General features: G+C 43.4%; 2 protein-coding genes across 5 annotated transcripts in view; one reads left to right on the plus strand and one right to left on the minus strand.

The window, feature by feature from the left end:
• Positions 1-23,172, minus strand: part of UBE2F (ubiquitin conjugating enzyme E2 F (putative)) — a 358,305-nt gene that overhangs the window by 284,424 nt on the left and 50,709 nt on the right. The gene's annotated exons all lie outside the window — the stretch shown is intronic.
• FN1 (fibronectin 1) overlaps positions 5,614-23,172 on the plus strand; it is a 55,378-nt gene continuing 37,819 nt past the window's right edge. For all 4 annotated transcript variants that reach the window (XM_061458142.1, XM_061458159.1, XM_061458133.1 and 1 more), the window contains exons 1-12: positions 5,614-5,812; positions 6,102-6,230; positions 7,697-7,834; positions 9,504-9,635; positions 9,764-9,901; positions 12,450-12,608; positions 14,003-14,203; positions 14,690-14,869; positions 16,363-16,539; positions 17,463-17,615; positions 19,581-19,709; positions 21,283-21,426. In XM_061458142.1, the coding sequence (XP_061314126.1) occupies positions 5,629-5,812; positions 6,102-6,230; positions 7,697-7,834; positions 9,504-9,635; positions 9,764-9,901; positions 12,450-12,608; positions 14,003-14,203; positions 14,690-14,869; positions 16,363-16,539; positions 17,463-17,615; positions 19,581-19,709; positions 21,283-21,426 (1,864 nt within the window). In that variant the 5' untranslated portion in view covers positions 5,614-5,628. The remainder of the gene's footprint in view (positions 5,813-6,101; positions 6,231-7,696; positions 7,835-9,503; positions 9,636-9,763; positions 9,902-12,449; positions 12,609-14,002; positions 14,204-14,689; positions 14,870-16,362; positions 16,540-17,462; positions 17,616-19,580; positions 19,710-21,282; positions 21,427-23,172) is intronic.

A 23,172-nucleotide genomic window follows, 5' to 3' on the forward strand; every position in this document is an offset into this window, starting at 1 on the left:
CACCAGGGTTTGTGGCCAAGTTCACCTCATGCTGCTGGTGGTGATATCACTGTTATTTAACTTCTCTTTAGTACTTGTAAGACTGCAGTGGAAAAAAGGGAGGGTTTCAGTTCTGTTTCTGTGCTTTGAGGGATATGCAAGTTATGCTCAGAACATGGATGTAACTAACTGTTGTCCTTTCTTTAGAAGAAAAAACTATTACTCAAAAGTCAAGTTATTGTTAGAAACCTGTAATGACAAGAATGACAGAATGACAGAAGAATGACAGAGCAGACACAAGACACAAGAATTAGCAACAGACACAGGAATTAGCAGCCTTACCCTATTACCACCAGTGGGTGGGATTTTAGCCAAAACACAGAGATTAAAAAGCAAATAACAGTCAGAAGAAACTGTGCTTCTCCAGCTGTCATACCTTTTTTCCTTCCTTTGTCCATGCTTGATGTTTACAGGCTTGTACTGGATTGAAGGAGGCTTCTGCCTCCTCGTACTTGATCTGTCACAGCAGTGTAATCCCCCGTGCTCCCTGCAGCCATACTCTCTACTGCATTTTGTCCCAGGTAGCCCTGTTTCAGGGCATTTTGGAGCTCTCTCTGCTTCGAGGAAAAGCTGCAGGATCCCATCTGCTTCCATGTAAGGAGGAAGAGAAGGCTTGCCTGTTCCCTGCAGTGGTCCTTGGGGGCTGCTTAACCTCTGACAGGAGGAACATAAGTGGCACAAGAAGCCAGTTAGAGGGGGATTTCCTTTGAGCAGAGCAGACATCAACTGGGAACATGGAACATCCTTCATTAAAATGAACTAGTTCCAAGTCTGCCTAAAATAACATCTTTCAAGAGCTGGCAACCCCATGCTTGGTGTCTCAAGAAAGGTCATGCAGCCTGGTTCAATGGTGCCCATGGCACATCCCAAAATGCTGATTCAGATTTCCAGAGCTGTCTTGACAAGTTCTCAGAAGTGCTGCAGAACTTCCCCAGCAGTGCATCAGGCTGGGATTTCCAAAGGATTTAGGGCAACAGGATTCAGACATCTGTGAAAATCTCTGCCAAACATCTCAAAATGTGATGAAGAACATATTTGCAGCTATCTCAAGATGGTTTGCCTTTCCAAAAGCTTCTTCTGAACAACGGTCTGTCCCATGGTACTTCCCTGGCAATTCACAATGCCATGAGAGTTCTGATTTTTCTTGAAGTTCATTAGGAAGCATGTCAGAATCATAGAGTCCTAGAATGGTTTGGGTTTGAAGGCACCTTAATGCTTGTTCAGTTACAAACACCTGCCATGGGGGTGAACCTTCCACTAGAGCAGATTGCTCCAAGCCCCATCCAACCTGGCCTTGAACACTGCCAGGGATGGGGCAGCCACAGCTTCTATGGCAACCTGTGCCAGCGCCTCAGCACCCTCATAGTGAAGAATCTGTTTTCATTCTCAAATAACTTTGTATGTGATTCCTCCTTAAAGAATCAGGAAAACAAGCAAACAATCAGAATTCCCAAAAGAACCTCTCTACCTGGAAAAGGGTGAAAATCTCTCCCCCTCCTGCGTGCAAAGCTTTTCCTCTAATTTTGCAGGGAATGACTCAGGAGTGTTGAATGCCTGGGGCTCATAGTAGTGCAGACACAACTGCAAAACAAGGCTTGTGGCTGTGAACTTCTCATTACTGGCAAACTGCAACAGTTCAGGTAGACCAAACCAAGTAACATAATCGCTGGATAGCTAGAGAAAGAAAATGCTTTTTTCTGCTTTGATGACACTGAACAATATTTTAGGTAAGACTGGGAGAAGGGAATTTCCATGGAGAGTGCCAAGGATCTAATTAATGCCCAGTCATGGCCCATTTATACACAATGAAATTCATTCCTACATTGCGAGCCACATAAAGTTACGTACCACTGAAGTCACTGTTAACAGGCAGAAGGAATGGATTTCATTTAAAAAGCATGTTCCAGATTCCTGGATGAGACACTCAAGAGTGAATGAAGCACTGTGCAGCAAAGCCTCTGAAATGAATTTTGCTGTGACCTAACAAAAACCACAGACTTGAAATTGTGATGATTCAGAAATTTTCAGCTTGCAAGAGGAGTTCTTGCAAAATATTTGGGAACTGCAGGAAGAGCTTAATGGTCTCCCTGTGTCAAGGAGAGGAATCCTGACCTCTTGTCTTTATGGTTCTTGTTCCTCTGAGTGATACTTTTAGGAGGGGATGATTAAGCCCATGTTGCTGAAAGAATAACAAGTGACCTAGCTTGGTCCTTTCTGTACTGATTCATCTTCCCACTTTGCTGTTGGAATTTGCAAGAGAATGGTTACAGGGACAGACTGTGCTCGTAGTCACACATGTAGCCCCCCATGAGTGTGTGCAGTAAAGGAAATCAAGTCGATCCAGTGGAGATGTTTATCTGCAAAGCAACACAACAGAGCAACAATAGTCAGAGAACCTTATAAGGGTGTGTGCCTGTTCTAACCAAGAGTTAAAAAGTTAGGATTTCAGCAGAAGAAAACCATGAATCAGAATACCCATGGCTAAGGCAGAGGTTTAGGACATTCTTAATCCTTATTTGGATGCAAAAACCACAGAAGGGTGGTTATAAATTCAAACTGATCTCATCCTAAGAAAGTCTTCAGGTGAATCTTCTTGCTCTTCCATGCTCTGTTAGCTCAAGGGGGGAACTGACAGCAGAACAGACAAAGGAGTCAACAACCATTTCCCAAAATTGATAAGAGACATCTCAGAAAGTCTAACAGCATGCAATATGACAATTACTACATGTTAGTGTCATAATTACTGTCAGATTCATTTAGAAGTGAAACCAGGCTGTCCCAAGTGGTGTTGAAATAGGACTTGTAAGACTGTTTCTGGCTGCTAACAAATAATGGCTATGAAAGAAACTAATTTAGCAATGTTGAAAATGATCATTGTGTTTTGTGTGCTTCCATTAACGTTTTCTTAAACGAGAATCTTACGTTTGTCCCTGTGTACATTTGTACGCAGCATTTGTGTAACTAATGCCATGGAAAGCATGTGACACAGTCACATACTTGCTAACACTGTATTTCTCATTCAATTTTCAGAGTGAATTCCATTTTCAGGTTTGTGTAAATACTTAGAACTGTCCCTGAAGACCTAGGTGCAGTGCAAGCTTAACATGAACTGGACTTGAAGCAGCCATGGGAAATGAGGTCCATGTCCATCATTTAGCCCTCATGAGAAGTGTGTCAAGTATACAAACCTTTTAAATGACATTTTAAAACAGTTGCTAAAAGCATGCTGGAAATGGGGGTCACCAAAAGCAGCATCCTGGAAACGCATCTAAAAGTCTTTTTTCCTGGGAGCAGGGACTCTTGTCATCCAATGCCAAGACTTACAGAGGTTATAAACTCCCTGGAGAACACTTGGGCTCTGTTTGCACTGCATCTAGCACCCACAGGCTCTTTCTCCACAGTGAGGACTGCTGGTTGCTTCCTCATGTTTGCTCATTCCACCATAGCCTGTTCTTATGGATTACCTCTACTCTTACATTTTAAGCAGGTTTCCTCTGGCATTTTTTATTTATAATCTGCCTATTTATAATCTTCCTATACTTGAAGACTCCTCGTTACCTTTTCCATGTCAGCTGAGCTTAACAGGAGGACATGTTTGCATACTGAGCAGAAGAAACTGAACTGAAAATTTGACCAAGACCTATACACAGTGACTGGATAAAATAGCCTAAAATTGCCTCCTCACTGCACATACAAGTTTCCTGGAAGGAAAACTCTTCTCTTGCACTGATTTCCACTCAGTAATGCTTCCTTTGGAGCAGGATAGGTAAAGTAGACCCCAGTTACAAAGAGTCATACAGCATCATTTTCTGACAATGTGCCCTCCACCTTGTTTTTATCAGAGAATTCCAGATATGTCATAAGCTGGAATTTGAAGATGATGCTTCCTATCTTAGGTCGCAGAATAGCAGGAACACTTTCTGAAAGCAGGTTCTCATTTTAAGAAACCAGATATTTGCTAGTTTATGATGATGTTCACTGCTCCAAAATCTAATGCTCTCTCTTGCTATGGTCACCTTAGTACTGTGATTATTTTGAGAAGTGTCTGGTAACTCAACAATCACAAAAAACTGCAGCACAGTACATCTAAAAATAAAAACTAGGAGAGATGGGATTGAGCTCACCTCAATTGCAAGCTCAGGTTTCAGTTTCCAGTAAGTTTTCAGCAGGGAAGCTTGTGTTAATGTATCTGTGGGCACTCCTCATAGAGGAATAGAAATTTCTTTGAAAACAGCTGCCTGACATCACAACTATGTGCTTTCCTGGCACAAAGCAGGTGCTGGATCTGTACACCACCTACTGAAAGAGTCTTCATCCCAAGTGAGATATTACTGCTTGTATTTCCATAGAGATAATACAATTGTTTGACAGTAAGTGGAAATAAGAGCTTGGAGCTCAACTTGATGAAGAACTCTTATGGAGACCTGTGGATATTCAGTTTAAGATGTCTGGAAACACTGTAGTATACTCCACACACACATTTTTCTGGAGAGTTGCTTTAACACATCAGGAATCACATCAGACTTCTAGATTAATAATCCCAAGGGTAACGGTTGGACTTGGTGAGTTTAAAGGTCTTTTCCAACCTAGAATCAATTCTATGATTCTATGATTCTATGCCTGAGGGTCAGGAAGATGGTTAGCAATATGACCTTCCTATATGATCTGAACTTGAGTGTTGGTGCAGGCACTGGACCAGGATGGGGCACACCATTCTTTGCTCACTAGCAGCTTCCACAATGGCAGTGCACGCTCTCTCCTCTCCTTCAAACAATGGAAAAGAGACACCCCCAAACAGTAGAGATGTCTATGAGAAGACAGGGGAAAGACAATGCCAGAAATTGTATTCAGCAGGGTTACATTAGATCATCACACTGAAGGGGTGACTTAAAATGGGGTCAAATCCTAGCATTTCTTTTTTTTTTTTTCTCTTTTATTTTGTTCTCAGAACTGATCTTGGGCAGCAAGAAATAAAGTCAGAGAAAGAGGCTGTTATATTTTTTTGAACAGAATGTAACCAATCCGGATTTTTCTTTCCAAGTGAGGTATGAAACATATTAACCTTGAGTCACTAGGAGATAAAGCGTCACTTTGGGCTTCTCATTTCCAACACTGTACCTATGTTACTCCTCACCTTCTCCCTTCATGCAGAACATTATTCCTCCCGAATGGAGCGGTATCAACTTACAGGCAGCGTAGCTCAGAGAAAGTTTGTCTCCCCCTAAAAAAAAGCCATTTTGTTAAGCCAAATGTTCTACAAAATGGCACGACCGCCTTGCAGTCAGCTCTCCTTACGGGGACGGGCATTCCACCCAGGACGGGCTCCCTTTGCAGCCCAGAACCGACCCGCCCGCTTCGGCTCGGCTAAGCTCTTTGTGGCGGCCGGGTCGGGTCGCCTGCTCTCGACAGGGCGGTGGCAGCCCCCGCCCGGCCCCCGGCGACTCCGAGGCCAATGGGCGCCGGGGCGGCAACGGGCTCCCCACCTCCCGCGCCGCCCGCCCTATATAGCGCCCGGGCGGCGCCGCTGTCCCGTTCTTCGGGCTGCCTGCGAGCGGCGCCGCTGGCCGTGCCGTGCCGCGCCGCGCCAGGATGCCGTGCCGCGCCAGGATGCCGTGCCGCGCAGTGTGGCGGCTGGCGCTGCTCGCTCTCTGCTTGGGGGCTGCAGCGGCAGGGGGTGGTGGCGGCGGCGGACAGCGCCGCGGAGGCGGTGGCAAGAGCCGGCGGCAGGCGCAGACCACCTCGGTACCTCAGGGCACTCCCGCGCAGGGAAAGCGTGAGTACCACGCCGGGATGGGGTCCCGCAGGCAGGGTATGGAGGGGGGCCGGGCCCGGCCCCGCTGGGTGACCCCCAGGTGGTTTTTTCTGGCTCCGCAGCTCGGCCCGTTGGTACCCGGAGGGACCGCACACGTGCGAGGCTGTGGCGCGGCAGCCGATGCCCGCTGCAGGCGCGGTTTGCCTGTGCCGTGCCGCTGCTCTCCCTTACCTCTGCCTCCATAACGTCGAACTTTTCTTTCTCTTCTCCCCCCTGCTTCTCCTTTTCTTCCCCTTCCCCCCTCGCCCAGAGACGTGTTATGACAATGGAAGATACTATCAGATAAACCAGCAGTGGGAGCGCATTTATCTGGGAAACACGCTGGTCTGTACCTGCTATGGTGGAAGCAGAGGGTTTAACTGCGAAAGCAAGCCTGAACGTAAGTTGGTGGTCTCTTTTGTCAGCACCAAGACCTCAGCATGGCTTTTGATGCCGAGTAAGCTAAGCCTTGTACCGAGATATAGCTGGCAGACGGTTTTTTCAGCTGAAGTTTGGTACTTAGGGTCAGTAATGGATCTACACTCAATTACACTGAAGATCTGGCTTGGGATTTAAGAAATGCTTTTCATTAGTGATGGGCCTGCCAGCAGAACTCTGAGCCAAACATCACTCATCCCTCTGGAGGATTGGATCTAAACATTAATTTTGGAGCCAACCTCTTCTTTATAATGAACTGAACTGACTCCTGGACTCGCATGGGGAAGTTCAAATCTGGAGTCACTTTGCAGCTCTGGCTCTGTGCTGTTTGATTGCTTCACCCCAACTTTTCATAGCTGTACAGTGTCGTCAGCTTGTTTAAAAATATTTCAGCTTACAGCTTTCCACAGCCCCCCCCCTCCCCAGCCGTGCTGTGAGCTTTCTATAATTGAGTGTAAAATGAGATTGTTTAGTCTTCTGCAGGAAAAGCTTAGGTAACACAAAGAACTCTAAATGCAACGTCTGCTGGAAGGTGCATCTCCCTGGGATACAATGTAGTTTAGATTATCAGATGCAATCTGTCTGTATTTATTTGTCTGAAGCCACTGGTTTGCCATAACTCCTTTATGTTGCTGTAGAGATATGAGAGAGAAAAACTGGTTCCTGGCTGATAGTGTTCATGTAAGACAGATGGGAGAGTCCCAGCAATCTGTTTTGCAAGGCTTGTGTGCTGCCTGCCTCACAGCTAGAGTATGTTAAGGAGTACTCAGTCTCCTTACTCCTCCATAGAACAGGGTTCAATTTACCTTTCCTCCCCCTGCAAGGATTCCCAGGTTTTACAGCTTTACAGTCCAATAGCAAGTTTCCTGTATGACACAGTTAACTTTATCTTTCCAGAGGTGAAGAAGGTTGTTCTGTTGCAGATCTCAAAGTTTGGTGGCAGCATTGACATAATGATTCAGTAGTCAATTTTTCATGCACGAGTGTGAACAACTCACAAGTAGTGCTGTTGACTTTGGAACTGCTGTAGATTTTGGGATTAATACACTCTATCTTTTGCCAAGTCAGAATGAGGATTAACATGACAAAGCACACAGCTTCTATGGGATGTTTGCTCCCTCACATCTTTGGTTCTGTTGCAGTTCAAACAGCTGGGATTGATGTTTTCAGGGCATGCCTGCCACATGCCATGTTCAACTTCTTGCCCTCTGGGGGAGGGAAGATGGGCTATTCAGCATCATGGGGACCTTGAGGGGGTGAATTTCACCCAACTTCCTCTCCTGTTCCATCCCAGGAAGAAATAGGAGATTGATATGCATTTTTTCCCAGGAAAAAAAAAAGCATCTGTGTGAGGAGGTGAGGAATGTGTGTTTCCATTGACTGTGTTACTAGCATGGTTACATGAAGCTGATTTTTCTCCCCTCACAGCTGAAGAAACTTGTTTTGACAAATACACTGGATCCACTTACCGAGTAGGGGAGACTTACGAGCGCCCCAAGGACTCCATGATCTGGGACTGTACTTGCATTGGAGCTGGACGTGGGAGAATCAGCTGCACCATTGCCAGTATGTAACCAAGAGCCTATTACAAGAGCTATTGTTCCTTAGTATCATGTTTTCCAGGGCAACTTACACAGTGTTCCAGATGGCCATTAACGAATCTTTGGGGGTTTTGATCCAAAGACTTAAAATCTTGGAATTGAAATTCTTTGCCCCACGTACAGACAGTTGCACAACCAAATTCCTCTTTTATTTGAGAGGTAAAGGGCTCTGTGTGAAAACGTAGGCGAAAAATTCATGTTAGTGTCCAGCCAGTGTACAGGTTAGTACATTTACTATATACAAGAGTGTGTTACATCTTCACAGGTGAGTTTATGAAAACAGTCTCTTTGACTGGGAAAAAAAAAACAAGTGAGAGTCTGCTCTGCAGCTGGTGACAAGCATGCCAACATTTGTCCCTGATGGAACCGGGATTTGACATCCAGACACCAGCTCAGTGTGTTTCTGCAATTCCATTTTGCCAGCTGGCCCCTTACCTTCCTCTTGTTCCTTCTCTTCCCTTGATTCTTTATCCCCAGCTCTGCCTTTCATGTCTCTGTATGGAATCCTTTCCTTACTGAGTCGGTGAATTGTTCACCATTTCCCTCCAGTTCACAATTAGACTTTCTATGAGCACAGATGTAGATCACCGTGTGTCAGGACACTGAGATCTCAAAGTCCCTGAGGCACTTTTGAGAAAAGTCTTGTTCGTAAAAGTACCCAGATTCTTGTTTTAAAATACACATTCTGATCATATCAGCATTGCCACAGAGGACTCGGAAGCCAGCCATCATTATGGCATGGACAAAATGTACTGAATTTAACAAGTAGAGCTGAAGCCCTTCTGAATTTAATGGCCTTTTTGGGCAGGGATGATAAGCATTGTAAGGAAAGAAAGTCAGCAAGGAAACTGCAAACATAAAAGCAGTCTCATTTCCTCATCATCAACCTGGTTTAGAGCTGACTGGATGGTCTCACTGACTGTCATTGGCTTCAAATCAATCTTTGTAACTCTTAGATTCCCTACTTTCACAAATGAGCCAATGAAACATTTTAGTGTCTCCTAATAAATGACTGGATATGTGTTCCTCCTTTTTTTGTCATCTTGGAAGAAAATCCTGTGTTTGCAAACTGCCCTTCTCCATATTTTTCCCTGCCTGAGCCTTCACCTCAGGGTTGTGAGCAGTGGCAGGCTGGGAAGCTGCCTTTCCAAAGGGTGGCATTTCCAAATCCAAAAGAACCAATGTCTGACTGGGATGTCACACCAAGCACCTCCTACATGCTATTTAGGAATGGACACAGAGCTCTAAGCCCAAGAGGTACTACTCAGAACAAGGTGGAGGCAAACCCTCCCTCACCAGCCCTCAGGCTGAGGGAGAAACAGCACCTCCTTAGGCTGTGGTATTCTGCTTTCACCAGCCAGGTCTTGGCTGTGGCTTGAAACATGGAGGGGGTTAGACGAAGAGAGAGGATGGGACCTGAGGCTCAGAAAATGGTCAGTGCCTATGGAAAACATCAAGCGCCATTCTGCAGGCTGGAGGTGGGACAGCCATGGCTACCCTGCTCCTTCTCCTTACCCCCCCACACCTCTGCCCCAGCTGGCCCTCTCCACCCCTGGCCGGGCAGCCCTTACACTGTTGCCACACTGCTATCCCTGGTGTGGTGCTTCACCTCAGCTCCCCTCTCTCTGCTGCAGATCGCTGCCATGAGGGCGGCCAGTCCTACAAGATCGGCGATACCTGGCGCCGGCCCCATGAGACCGGTGGCTACATGCTGGAGTGTGTGTGCCTGGGCAACGGGAAGGGCGAGTGGACCTGCAAGCCTGTGGGTAGGTGGCAGCTCCCTTCTTCTCCCCCAGCTCAGCGAGGGTGCATGGCTTCTTCCTCCTTGTCTTCCCTGGTGCATCCCAGTGTGGGATAGCTCTGAGTTGACTCTCACCCCCTTTCCCTCTCGCAGCTGAGAGGTGCTACGACAACACAGCCGGGACATCCTATGTGGTCGGTGAGACCTGGGAGAAGCCCTACCAGGGCTGGATGATGGTGGACTGTACCTGCCTGGGGGAGGGCAGCGGCCGCATCACCTGCACCTCCAGAAGTAAGTGCTGGGCTGGCCCCTGCCCCCTGCTCCTTTTTATTTACCTGGAGTTTTCAACTCTGTCCTGCATCAAAAAGAAAACATCTTCCTTTTTCACCCTGTTGCAAGCAACTGTGGTTGTAGAGGGATGGCTGCCTCTGAGAAGCAGGGAAAATAGACCCCTCTGAGGTGAGGGGTCCCATTTGCGATGTCCCCCTCTCGTTGGGGAGCTGGTGGTTTGCGGTGGGATTATTTGGGGTTTTAACCTGATTTGGAGTGAAAGGTGTGAGAAATCTGCAGCCAGCTGAGTCACAGCTGTGCATCTCCCTGGATTCCTGTCAGGGAAACTGCTTGGTCTGCAAAATGGTGGAGTTTGACTTCCTTTCTGATGTAGTTGCTCCTCAGGGAGAATTACTTATCTACTCCAACAGCGGGATCTGTCAGATTGAAATGTTGCCTTATTTCTTCTCTTTGCTGACGTTTGATATGTATGTTAGCTGAAACAGGTTTTGTCTTGCGTGCTCTACTGTCTTGCTTGTTAGTTTTTACTGCCATTTTGTCTTCTGTGTTAACTTGCTTCAGCCAGGCAAGTGACTGCTTTACTTTTTACATCACTGAAGGACATTACCCTAAATATTCCATTTTATTTGTATTTGCAAAGCAAACAGGGCTTTTAAAACCCAAAATCTCTCTTGTTTATTCACCTTCTGTTCCAGTTCTGTTAGGGGCAAGCTCTGCTGTGGAGCTATCATGCTTTACACCAGTTGCCTCAAGAAAGTTCAACTTTGTACCTTGCACTTTTGTCATGCAAGGTTTGGTAATGCTTCTGCAGCATTTAAATTGCCTTGTATTCAGTTGCCTCGGGGCACATGGATAATTGCTTTCAGCTGATACAAACGGCAGATCTCTAAAGAACTAGAACACTTAAGGAGGATTGGGATTAAAACTGAAGATCTGGAGAGACTTGGTCAAGAAATAAGCTATAAAAGTCAAACCAGCCTTGACAATATTAAGTTTGCCTAAAAACACATGGGGAAAAGTCATTAACTGTGAAATAGGAATGAATAAACCAGAATGTGTTGTTTGTGAATTTTGGAGGAGTTACTATTACTAATAAAAATTATTTGGCAGTATCTTTCCTGCTATAACTCAGGTCTGCACTGTTGTATTGTAGAGGAAATTGCAATATAATGACCAGTTCATTTTTCAGTTTGTTTTCAAATACAATCAAATAGAGAAATTTGAATTTATGTATATAAAACGATAGCTGTAACCCACAAAGGGGTAATACAAGGTTGGACAGAGCGTTGGGTGACATGGTCTAGTGTGAGGCATCCCTGCCCATGGAGGCAGGTTGCAACTAGATGACCTTAAGGTCCTTTCCAACCTTAACTATTCTGATTACACTTCAGTATGTGCTGCAGTTATATATCTTTTATAGCCAAACTTTTCCAGAATCACAGCCGATTTCTTAGTGGACATTTCAGCTTCTCATTGTCTTAATTTGAGAATCAGCTCCAGGTTTTTTTCACATTTGCAAAATTACATTTTGAATACTTCACCAATTTACCACTCTTCTGGCAAAAGCTGTATTTTCGGTAATTTTATATACTGCAAATTAGTAACTTGCTTTCCACATTCATATTCTATTTCATGTGCTCTTTCAGGGGCAATCTGGTATGATGCCCTTTCACAGTTCTTCATAAATCCATGTTCATTGATCCATGATTATATTTGAGCCACTGTATCAAGTTGCTTTTGAATAAGAAGGTAAAATGTTATAATGGAAGTACAACTAGTTAATCCACATGGATCTGGCATCAAGACAAAAGTAGTTTGTTATACTGTCCTTTGAACCCCTTTACTCAATTCATCAGGGGATGCGGTTATTAAAGACAGCAGGGAGATTTAGAAAATCTAATATTCCTAGTATGACATGAGCAGCTTATGTTAACTTTCCTGGAGCTTCATGCACAATTCTGTTAGAAGAAATGGAATTTAACATATTGCCCTCAAATAGGCTTTAGTTTCCTTCAACTGAAGTAGATTCCCAAACTTGAACTGTGTATAGTATGAAATTATCCAGCTACAAAGACATCTGGTTTAACCCTCCCCCCCAAAAAAAAAAACAAACCCTGACATTAGAGCACATTTAAGCTTTAAGGTGTATGTTAGATAGAATGGGGCTAAAATAGCTTTAAAAGTAATTAGCAGGAAGGTTTTCAATCCAGAATGTGCTTTTTCACATTGATTTTGAATATAGCTTAACATGTTCACACTGGAATGTTACGACACTGATTTTGACAACAGCCCCAGAGTTCTGGAAATAAATGTGAACTTTCTCTTAGACTAAAGCATCAGAATTTTCAGATGCTCTCAGCCAATGCAGTTTAATGCAGGCTTTAGTGCATATAAGACTGGTAATGGTGAGCTGCAAAAAATGAGGTGGGCTTTCAATAAAGGCTTTAAATGATCAGCTCATTTGAAAGTGTTGATGGTTAAGTACTATAAATTGCATGGTGTGAAGTCATTCAATGCAGAACTAGCTAACAGTCATGTTCCTATACAGATCGGTGCAATGACCATGACACCAAGACCTCCTACAGAATTGGAGATACTTGGAGCAAGAAGGATAACCGTGGAAACTTGCTTCAGTGCATCTGTACTGGTAATGGCAGAGGTGAATGGAAATGTGAACGACACACATCCCTGCATACGACTAGCACTGGTAAGTGAGGCATCACAATGTGTAAGGAAGGGGAAGGGACAAGGAAAAGCACAATTTAAATGGCTAAGACTTGGGGTTGAATTGTGCCATCGTAATTTAGGGATTTTAGAAGTCTTGTCCAGGAAAGATCAACAACAAAGAGGGTCAGAGTTCAGGAAATGCTCCTTGTTTGTGCATGAATAGATAATATTAATTTATACTTTGTTTCTGTGCACAAATGGGGCTTGTGCATACAGATGTGACAGCCACAGAACAGTAAATCACTTCTAAGACCCTGCATACACAGGAACTCTGTACTAGCTTTGTATTGGAAGCAGGGCAAGTCAAGTTGATATTTGAACTTTATGTATTCGCCTCAGGGTAACTTTCTTGAAATGTCCTTAATTTAAACTCCACTGAGACCATCTGGTTTATTTGACAAGATAAATACACCCAGTAAAGGTTGAGCTTTAAAAAACAGAAATGTCAAGGAATGTGTGCAATGCTATTTAATACATGTTCTTTAGATAGTTTGTAATTTTGTCATGAAATATTACCTAGTTTATAGGTAGCATATATTTTTTGCCCAAGGTTCGTTAAAGTCTTCAGCTTTTAAATGATTTTTTTTTTTGCTATTTTAAGGATCTAGGTTTCCTGTTGGTGAATGCAATGTAAAGCTTCTCTGTTTTCATGCAGTACCTACACAAATTTTTTCTTTAACTATTTGGTACCAGCAGATTAACTTCAGGCTCTTAGAAGGTCTGAACTTCAGAATACACAAAGCTTCAAGGGTGCCAGTATTTTTTTTTTTTCCATTATTATTTCCCCTGTTTCAGCAGAGCTGAATTTATGAAGATGCCTGTGGGAATCATCAGCAAATATTTCCATAATGTAGACAACAAACCTCTTTGTCTCTCAGTATTATTCCAAATGACAATGGGCCAAAAACTTTGATTCAGAGTGAAAGAATCCCAGAGTAAATGAATACATTTGTGGTTTATTTTTCTTTTTCAATGAAAAATTCTAAATTAATCCTTCTTGCTTTCTCTCCCTACTTCTTGGTAATTTTTCATTGTCTTGTCACTGACTTTGATTTTTCTATTCTACAATTCTTTCAGTGAAATTAAGAAAAAAAAAGTTTCTAAAATATTCCTGTGAAAAGCAATTGACTCTTAATCCTCTCTAAAGGCACTCTGCAGAGGCAGAAACCAAAGGCTGTCATTAGCAGAAGCGGGAGTTCTTTTAACTTTGTAGTTTGCTAAGTGGAATACTAAAATGTGTCTAGGGAAGCTAATAGAGTTGTGTCTTCGATATGATGGAGTGCCTATGGTTTTATTAGCTCAGCATTTTATGGAAGCATTCTGTTCTTTAGCTTTGTATGTCATGTCTCACTTCTCTCCTATGTTCTGGTGCAGGATCTGGCTCTCCTAGCTTCACAAATGTGCAGACTGCATTGTACCAGCCCCAGCCTCAACAGCCCCAGCCTCAGCCATATGGCCAGTGCATAACTGATAATGGAGTAGTGTACTCTGTGGGTATGCAGTGGCTCAAGACACAGGGCAGCCAGCAAATGCTTTGTACCTGCCTGGGCAATGGAGTCAGCTGTCAGGAAATAGGTATGTTTGCATTTAGTGTCTGTTTAGTTCAGTGAGATCTCAAGATAATTGCCCTGGGGGTTAATTTTGAAGTAGAATCCTTTTATGTATGCAAAAAAACTGTCTTCTGAAGAGGACATGCTGGAGAAAGGTGTAAGGGGGGGAAAAAAGTTGTTTTGGTTATTTAAAGCCTGGTTCTGTAGGGCAGAAACATTTCCCAGTGATTTATATATAACATGCTGAGGGAAAAGAGAGCCCTTGGGAAGCAGCATTAATAACTATTCAAATCAGGCTGCAATAATGTATGTTTGGAAAAGAATGTAAAAGAATGACACAGCTGTGGAGCTAAGTCGTCTCTTGGTGTGTATTGGCCCAGGTCCATGGCAGTCAGTGTGGGTTTGCAGCAGTCAGTGACTTGGCTTAGAGGGGCTATTGCTGATTTAGAGTCTTAAGATTTGGGGATTGCTTTAAGACAGAATCTAATGCTGTGATTTGCTTGTTTTAAAGCTGTGACCCAAACTTATGGTGGCAATTCTGATGGAGAAGCCTGTGTTCTGCCCTTCACTTATGATGGAAGGACTTTCTACTCCTGCACCACCGAAGGCCGCACAGATGGGCACCTCTGGTGCAGCACTACTTCCAACTTCGAGCAGGACAGGAGATACTCCTTCTGTACTGAGCAGAACGGTAAGTTTTTCTCAGAGGATCTTCACATGCACATGAGCCTTGTTCACTGATAGAAGAAGGAGCAGAGAACATAGGGACAGATGTCCTGAACAATTCTTGCAGCCTGGAGGGACTCTAGGCATGCCTCAGCAGCAAGGCAGTCCTGTGAATGAAGGGCTGCCTGGTGCCAGGGCATTTTCGTGCTCTTGGCTTCTTTGGAGGGTTATCAGGGTGATACAAGTGTATCCTTTGAGTCCTGTTCTGTCTCCTCTAAGCTGACCTTAAATTGGGAGCACCTAGTCAGGGCAGAGCTTTGGCCAGAAGGATGCTTAGACTTTGGGTTTGCTTGGCTGAATTGCTAAAGCAATGCCCATATTAGGCTGGGCAGAAGAGGTTATCCATAGCGTACAGTTTGTGCAGTCCGTTGTCACTCCCTCTGTCCTGACTATCTAGCCAGATTGCCATATATAGCAGTAATCTTAATGTGATTTGTGATCACTGATCAAGAGCTGGTGCCTGACTAATGCGGAAGCATTCCCTCTTGTTTGTGGATGGCTAGTGTTCCCTTCACAGCACAGCTCTACCTGTGTGGTTGCACTTCCTGGGAAACCCATCAGACATCCTTGGAACACAATCCAGGCAACTCCTCTGGGATCTGAACTTGGAGAGAATATTTCACATTCCCACATGAAAATACCACTTCTTACACTGTATACATTTATTTTTTTTCTTAACTCTCTTCTACTTCAGCTGTTTTTTTCTAATAAAAGTCAAGACTTCCTCTGTAGTGCATACATACAATATTCTTTCTTAAGAAAAAAACCAACCCCAAAACCCAAACACTGTCCCTGTCTCTGCACACATTCTTGTTTTAGTGAGGCTTCTTGTGCTATACTGTGGGGAATGAGAAATATCAATATAGAAAGACCTCAACAAAAGCCTCCTTGTTTTCCACTATCTGTAAAGCAGAGTTGCTCAAGAGGTGAGTAGTTCAGGTAGATTACAGCCCTCTTTCCACTGCTGCTTGCAAAACATGAAGGTTCCAACCTGCAGAGAGGTTTTGACTTGTCCTGTTGTACATAACTGAATTGTAACCCTCTCCTAAAGGTTAACACTTTGCTTTAAGCCAAAGGGCACAACTGGGTAATAGCCTCAGTGAGATAACACAGGTATGCTGAGAACTGAGAGTTTATTTGATTCCCTAGACCTTGGCACAAAGGGTCTACAAACCTATTTCCCAAACACAGTAAGCTTTGGGTTTTGCTATTCCCTAGGAATTCCCATGGCTGGCTCCACAACTTCTTCCAAAGAGATGTTTGAACTGAGTTGACCCTGTGCAAGGCTTATGTTTCCAGATCTGAATTAATTAAAGCCAAGAAAAGAGGCCTGTGAATAATATACAGGGTACACATGGGAAAAAGTAGTGCTAGTTGTTTGCTTTCCAAGCTTTTCCATGCACGCTAAGGGAGAGTGCAGGCTTCATTTGCATCTGTTTTCTTTTCACTTTTATACAGTTTTGGTCCAGACACGTGGTGGCAATTCCAATGGTGCTCTGTGCCACTTTCCCTTCCTGTACAACAACCGCAACTACACTGACTGTACTTCTGAGGGACGGAGAGACAACATGAAGTGGTGTGGAACCACTAAGAACTATGATGCTGACCAGAAATTTGGGTTCTGCCCTATGGCTGGTAAGTTTGAAAACCATAAAGGAATTATGGAGTACCTATAAGTGGTTCTTTGAGGTGGAAAGTAAAGAGCTGCCTGTTGTTGATCAGTTAATGATGACTTCCAATGAGCTGCATTCCAACCCAGAATCCTTTAAGACACTTCTGAAGTTTCATTTTGTCTTTTTTCCTTACTGATCACCTCTAGTACAGACCTAGGCAGTGCCAGGAGAATGCAATTTTCATTACTTCTTTGCTACAAGCCAGTGGTAGGCACACTTCTCAGCTAGTGCAAACTGGTATAGATCCATTAGAGAGTTTTGTAACAAGTGAGGTTTTTATCTTTCACCTACCAAAGCTTCTCCTTCATGGCTCATCACTTTCTTTTGCCTGATCTGTGATTAGAAGTAAGTCTGTACTTACAGTATCAGTGTGTTACCCTGAAAATCGCAATAATTCAAAATCAATATTGTGGTCCATTCCTCAGTTCATGCTTATCTCTGTGATGCCATAAGGGGGCATGTGGGAGGAAATGTCACTGCCAGTTCTTAAATGAAAGGCTTTTGTTAACTAATGTCTATGTAGCATCTGAGTCCTAAAACAGCTTGTGGAACACATGAGTCTTCAGATGACTGTGTGCATATAAAGGCATGGATGTAACAAGAGCTGATTTTTTTCATGTAGCACCTTTTGGACATAGTACAGAAGCTATTTCTAGTAGCTTTCAAATGAGAATCAAAATGAATGAGCCCCTACAAGGAATCTGCACTTAGAGAATGTCACCATCCAGCAAAAATGCTATTTGAAATTGAGTGAGTGCCTAAAGCTTCCTTGTTAAGATGCAGAAGCCACTACACAGTATGAAGGGGCATTGCAAATGGTCTAAGTCCTCAAGATCTTGTTAATTCTGGCCACATAAAGTATCCTCTTGCTTTCTTCTCAACCAGCCCATGAAGAAATCTGCACAACCAACGATGGTGTCATGTACCGTGTGGGAGACCAGTGGGATAAACAGCACGATATGGGCCATATGATGAGATGTACTTGTGTAGGAAATGGCCGTGGAGAATGGACATGCATTGCCTATTCACAACTCAGAGGTACTGATTCTCATGTTGATGTCAACGCTTTAGTCTTAAGTGACTTTATGATTTAGCGTGAGGTGTCCCTGCCCATGGCAGGGGGGGGTTGGAACTAGATGATCTTAAGGTCCTTTCCAACCCTAACTATTCTATGATTCTGTGATTCTAAGTGTTTGGGGGTGGGATAAATTGGTTTTCTTTTTCATCATTGTTTCAGCCCAAGTTCAAGAACTATATGTTGAGCTTTGGTTTGGAGTAGAATGTGAATCACAAGAGCAAAGTTCCTGTCTTGTTTATGTGCTGGAATGCTGTTTCAGCTTTTGCAGCCTAGCAGGTGGAGGCAAAACTTAGTTAACTTGGTCAGCAAGTATCCCTACCCCCTTTTGTCTACGTTAGGAATCAGCATCACTGGGACTTTATGGAGAGTTTGGTAGAGGCACTTCTGCCTCTCAGGAACAGACAGAACTCCAGACTAGTCTGAAGCTTGAATGTAGAACTGTTCTGTTTTATTGTTCTGCAATAAAATTTTCAATTTCTCTGTGCTGGATTAGCCATTTGCTGTCTAATCTATATGAAAAGTTGGCAGGACAGCACTGGATTACTCTTACTTATTTACTTATTTATATGAGTGGTCCAAGTGGAAAAGTGCTTAAGCAATACCAAAAAAAGAAAACTTAAAAGCACAGACATTTGATCATCCTACATCTAGCTCACAGCATTGGCTTCATGTCTGGAAAAGGCAGGGGGTTGCTGTCAAGCAGCCAAGAAAGGATTCTTAACACCACTGGTGAAATGGGATATAATTTATAGGAAAAAGCTCACTTAAGGGCTTTGGGAGGTTTTTTTTTAATGTGTTTCTATCACAGCAATGGGAAATGCACTGCTAAAAGTTCTCGTCTGTAAAACTCCTTTTTCCACATACACAGCTAGTTCTCTGCAGCTCCATTCTGGACTTAAAGTGGTCTTTCTTGATGAGGAGGGTGGAGATACTTTGCTTTTTCAAAAGGCAAAGGTTATCCAAGTAGAGCTGTTTAAACATAGCAGCCAGAGAAGGTCTTTGGCACCCATAGGAGGGTCTGAGCTGCTTGGGTTATCCTGACGCCATACCCGTGGTGTGGGAAAGTATGATGGAGAATGAAAGCCTGGAATTAACTGAGTTGTTTCCCCAAGGACAGATGGTCTGTGATTAACTCCGGAACTGAACTTGCGTCTCTTGCGTCCCAGTTAACAAAACAACATGCTTCTGGGGTGGTTTGCGTGTTTGTTTGGTCTTTCTGTTCCTTGCTGTGATTAGACTGGTGGTAGGAATTCTGGGCCAGATCACAGGTTGATGTGTTGCCATTGAACCTAAGAGGCTGACACCACAGTACCCAAGCATGGGTTCTGTTTACTGTGTTTTGAGTGAATAGTAGATTAGTAAGCGCCACTAGCATCTCAGATGTGTAATATATCTGCTCCTATCTTCAAGTTACTACAAAGTGTAGCAAAGATACCCTTCAGAGTAATAGCGTGAGGATGTTTGTTCTTCTTTGTGGTATCTTTGTAAATGTGGAGTAGCCCTTTTCTCCATGGGTAGTTCAAATGATCTCACACACCTTTCTCACACCTCAGAGGAGGCAGTAAGAGAGTTAGTGTGCTGGTTTAGATTTTCTTTCATATGTGGAATCTGCCAAAAGGAAAAATTGGACAGTTCTGTAGTTTGAGTAACATCCAGTACTTTGGACTGCACCCTACAGACCTCTTTTCTGCCACATTGCTTGTTTGCACACTGCTGATAAATTAAATGGGGAGCAGTGGTGTGTATGCAGCACTAACCTGTGATGATCACAGATAGTAGAAGGGCTCCCTTTCGCTTGAATGGAGCTTGTCATGGTCAGTCTCTATAAGCTGGTCAGGAAGAGGGAACAGTGTGCCAAGCAGAAGGATTTTGTCTTAACACTTAGAGCTCTTGCTGACAAACTGTCTCTGCTCTTTCTCAAACAGACCAGTGCATTGTGGATGGTATTACCTATGATGTGAACCAGACCTTCCACAAGCGTCATGATGAGGGGCACATGTTGAATTGCACATGCTTTGGCCAGGGCCGGGGGAGATGGAAATGTGATCCTGTTGGTAAGTCACCAGCTGTTCCCACATGCCAAATGCACTCTGTGGCTATGTAGAAAGTGATTATGGTATGGTGAAATTGGTGTGTGTGTTTCGGCCCAGTCTTTGCCCACTTTCTGTCCTGAATTGCACAAATGCAAAACTAGAAGTACCACTGGATATGCTGGAGGGTAGGTGAAAGGGCATTTGTAGTTTTAAGGACCTAAGTTTGGGTTATCAGACATGCTACAGAAGAAGTCAGTGATGATGCAGTGATGTCGTAATGGATCATTTCAACATACCTCTTAAGGTTGTGATAACAGGGCACTTCAGCCCTTGGCTGGGTGATTTGGCTGAATTGTTGTACCTGAGATGTTGATCAAGCAGGCAGGGTTCTCAGACTGAATGCTGATAAAACAATATGCAGCTAGACACTGATGCTAGGATCAGTTTTCTTTCTCTCTCCAAAAATCTTTAGGTCTCCTCATTGAACTGAGAGAGGAGCACCATCATATATTAAATTACTTTGGACTAAATTGATTTTTTTTGGCTGTCATTTGTTCTGGCAAAGAGAAGGCTCAGGATGAGAACATGTGTTAACTCTGGAGGTTAGCTAAGACCATCATGGTTCTCTGCAGGAATGGGGAGATTTAATCTCTTCTGCCTCCCCCCTTCCCTGGTGAACCTTGATTGGAAGATAAGACCTAGCTGTTTGGCTTGCAATTACAAAATTCAAGAGAACTTCAAACTATTTCCAAGAAAATCTGATTTATTTACAGCAATATCTGTACAGGTTTACTGGAGAAACTTGGATTGTAAAGCTCCTGAAAATTACTACTTTGAAGGAGAGGAGGAAGAATGATTTCAGCTATCTGTAAAAGCGCAATCAGTTCAATTTTGTTGTTTCACTCTAAAAAAGGCTTCTGTTTATCCAAGCAAGCATAATGCTAGTTCTCACTGTACATTTCCAATGAACCAGAAACACAGGCATAAGTGAGACTAGAAAGTGTACCCAAGTGCTTGCACTGTGTTGCATTTACACTAGTTAAGCTGATTTCAGGATTTGATCTGTCCTCCTTTGGTTTATACAATGGTAAATTGGGAAAGACTCTGCTAAAAACTAATGGCGGAGTTCCTATTTATAAAGTTTTTTATTTTACTGCTCAAGCGAGTAGGAGTTTTGCCATTGATTTTCTTGAGAGCAGCATGGTTTAGCTTTGGATGAGAGTGATGGACTTAGTTGACTGCAGCAGAACTGGGCTCCACAATAGGCAGCGCAGACTAAATCCTTTCTTGAAGGAACACCCCAGTGACTTCCCTGGGAAGTTTGCCAGGTGGACAGCTTGTACCTAACAGTATCTGAAGAAATGCATCACAGCTGAATTAGCTTCCTAGTAGCTAACTTAATACATGCAGTGATACATCAGGAACTTTGATCTGAGATTCAATTTCTGTTGCCACTTTGTCTTTATGTAAGTATACTTGCAAATAAACATTTATTTGCCTAAAAATCTCATGATTTACTCTCCTGTATTTCTCATAGATTTTCACTACAATTTCTATAATGTACAGTGGTTAATTGTCTCTTTTGTGCCTTTAGATCAGTGCCAGGATTCAGAGACCCGTACCTTTTACCAAATTGGAGATTCATGGGAGAAGTATGTCCATGGTGTCAGATACCAGTGCTATTGCTATGGTCGTGGTATTGGAGAATGGCATTGCCAGCCTCTGCAGACCTACCCTGGTAAGAAACCCAACTCACCTGCTGAGTTATACTTGAGGAAAGCAAACTTTCCACCCTTCAACCTGTTCAGGTTTCCTTTTTAAACAGAACCATTTCCCTCTCTTCCTTGGCAAGCACAAATAGGTGTCATGATTAGAAAGAGGAGGTGAGGGTGTTAACACCTATTCCTGAGGCTAGGATTAGTTTAGAGAATGACTATCAGTTCACACAACTTGGGTTTACATTTCCTCATGGTATTTAGCAATACCACACCTGCAACCTTCAGTTTCTATTGCTTAAAACTCTAATATGTGTAGTCTTTCCGTTTCCACTCACTGCAGAAGCAAAATCCACCATGGAGTGAAACATTTTTCCTGATCAGTGCCCTGAAGAAATTAAATATTTGGCCTTTTTTTGACCAGTCAGTTCCAGGAAATCTTTATAGGGACAGGCAATGCCTGCTGGTTGGCTTGTTCTATTACAGTTTCCTGAACAGAACGTGATAAGGAGAACCTCTCTACTTTCCTGTTTAAGGTTGCAACTGCCACTGTCTTAATTTGCTGTTAAGTAGGGCTGTGTTTGGGCTCAACACAAGGAGGAGAAGGCTGTGCTTATGAAAGTGGTTCCCCAGCACATCTCTGAGCATAAATGTGGAGGAACTGCATAAAGATCAGATATGGCAGTTTCAATGCTGAGGTGATTCTCTGCTTTTATATCAAGATAGGTTAAGAAGAGCCTGTCCACTCATTAGCTGCAATATATTTACACCCCAAGTGCCCTGTAAGTTAAGAAGGGGAAAGTGAAGCTCATTCAGAAAGAGGGTTTTAATATAGGTGCCCCTGCTGTTTATGCGAAGCCACTGTGTGCTTCACATAAATAAGGTACCTCTTCCCTGTGGCTGGCTTCACTCACATCATATTGTGCCAGCACCTTATTGAACCTGACCTGTACCCAGCAGTGCTGTCAGTGAACTGACTGCATTTCTATCTGTGGCCAGCTAGTGAGCCAGAGACAAGGCAGAAGGACGCTTGGCAGCCAGAACTACGTGGACTTGCCTTTCTTTGAGGCAGCAAACTAAGGAGGGCAAGAACAGGAAGCAGGCCTTCTTTGAACTTTTTTTCTTGAGTTTCTTATGGAAGCTTGCTGAACTTCATTGACTCCTGACAGACTGCTTAAGCAAACATCTTCCTGAGCTATGTGAAATATTCATGCCTCCAGACTGGAGACCAGGGCTTTGGGCTTCTTTAGACAGAGGAGTGACTGAAAATGTGTAAATAAACCAAATCTAATGCTTCTGAATGTAGGTTTGGGGTTAGGTGAGCTTTGAAATTTCTGCCTGTGGGCACAGGTTTGTTTGCCTGGAAGTCTGGTTAAATGTGAAGCAGGTATATATGTTACACAGTTGTCCAAATAAATTATAATTAGAAATGTTGGGAGTAGGGGGAGAGTGAAGGTATTTAATGGCTAAAATGAGACACTTCCTTGCAGATTCTGGGGTGCTCTTTGCTGGAATTTTCTGAGAATTAACATGATTACATTGCTGCTGAGTCTTCAGGGACATCTCCCTAATAAGGCTAGGAGGTAGTGAAAAGAGAACCATGGGATCATAGAACCTTTCCTTCTCCACTGGGGAGCTTTGTGGAGCTGAGCCTAAGCCTGATCTAACTAAATGCAGACAGTAGTCTTAAGCATTAGAGTACTGCTGATCTTGTATTTGCATCAGTTTCTGGCCTGATTTCAGTGTTTCAGATCAACTGATAATCAACA

Source organism: Pezoporus flaviventris, unplaced genomic scaffold (genome assembly GCF_033815535.1).
Source record: "Pezoporus flaviventris isolate CSIRO_AGI_PZ_B2104156 unplaced genomic scaffold, CSIRO_AGI_Pfla_v1 ptg000001l, whole genome shotgun sequence".
NCBI lineage: Eukaryota > Metazoa > Chordata > Aves > Psittaciformes > Psittacidae > Pezoporus > Pezoporus flaviventris.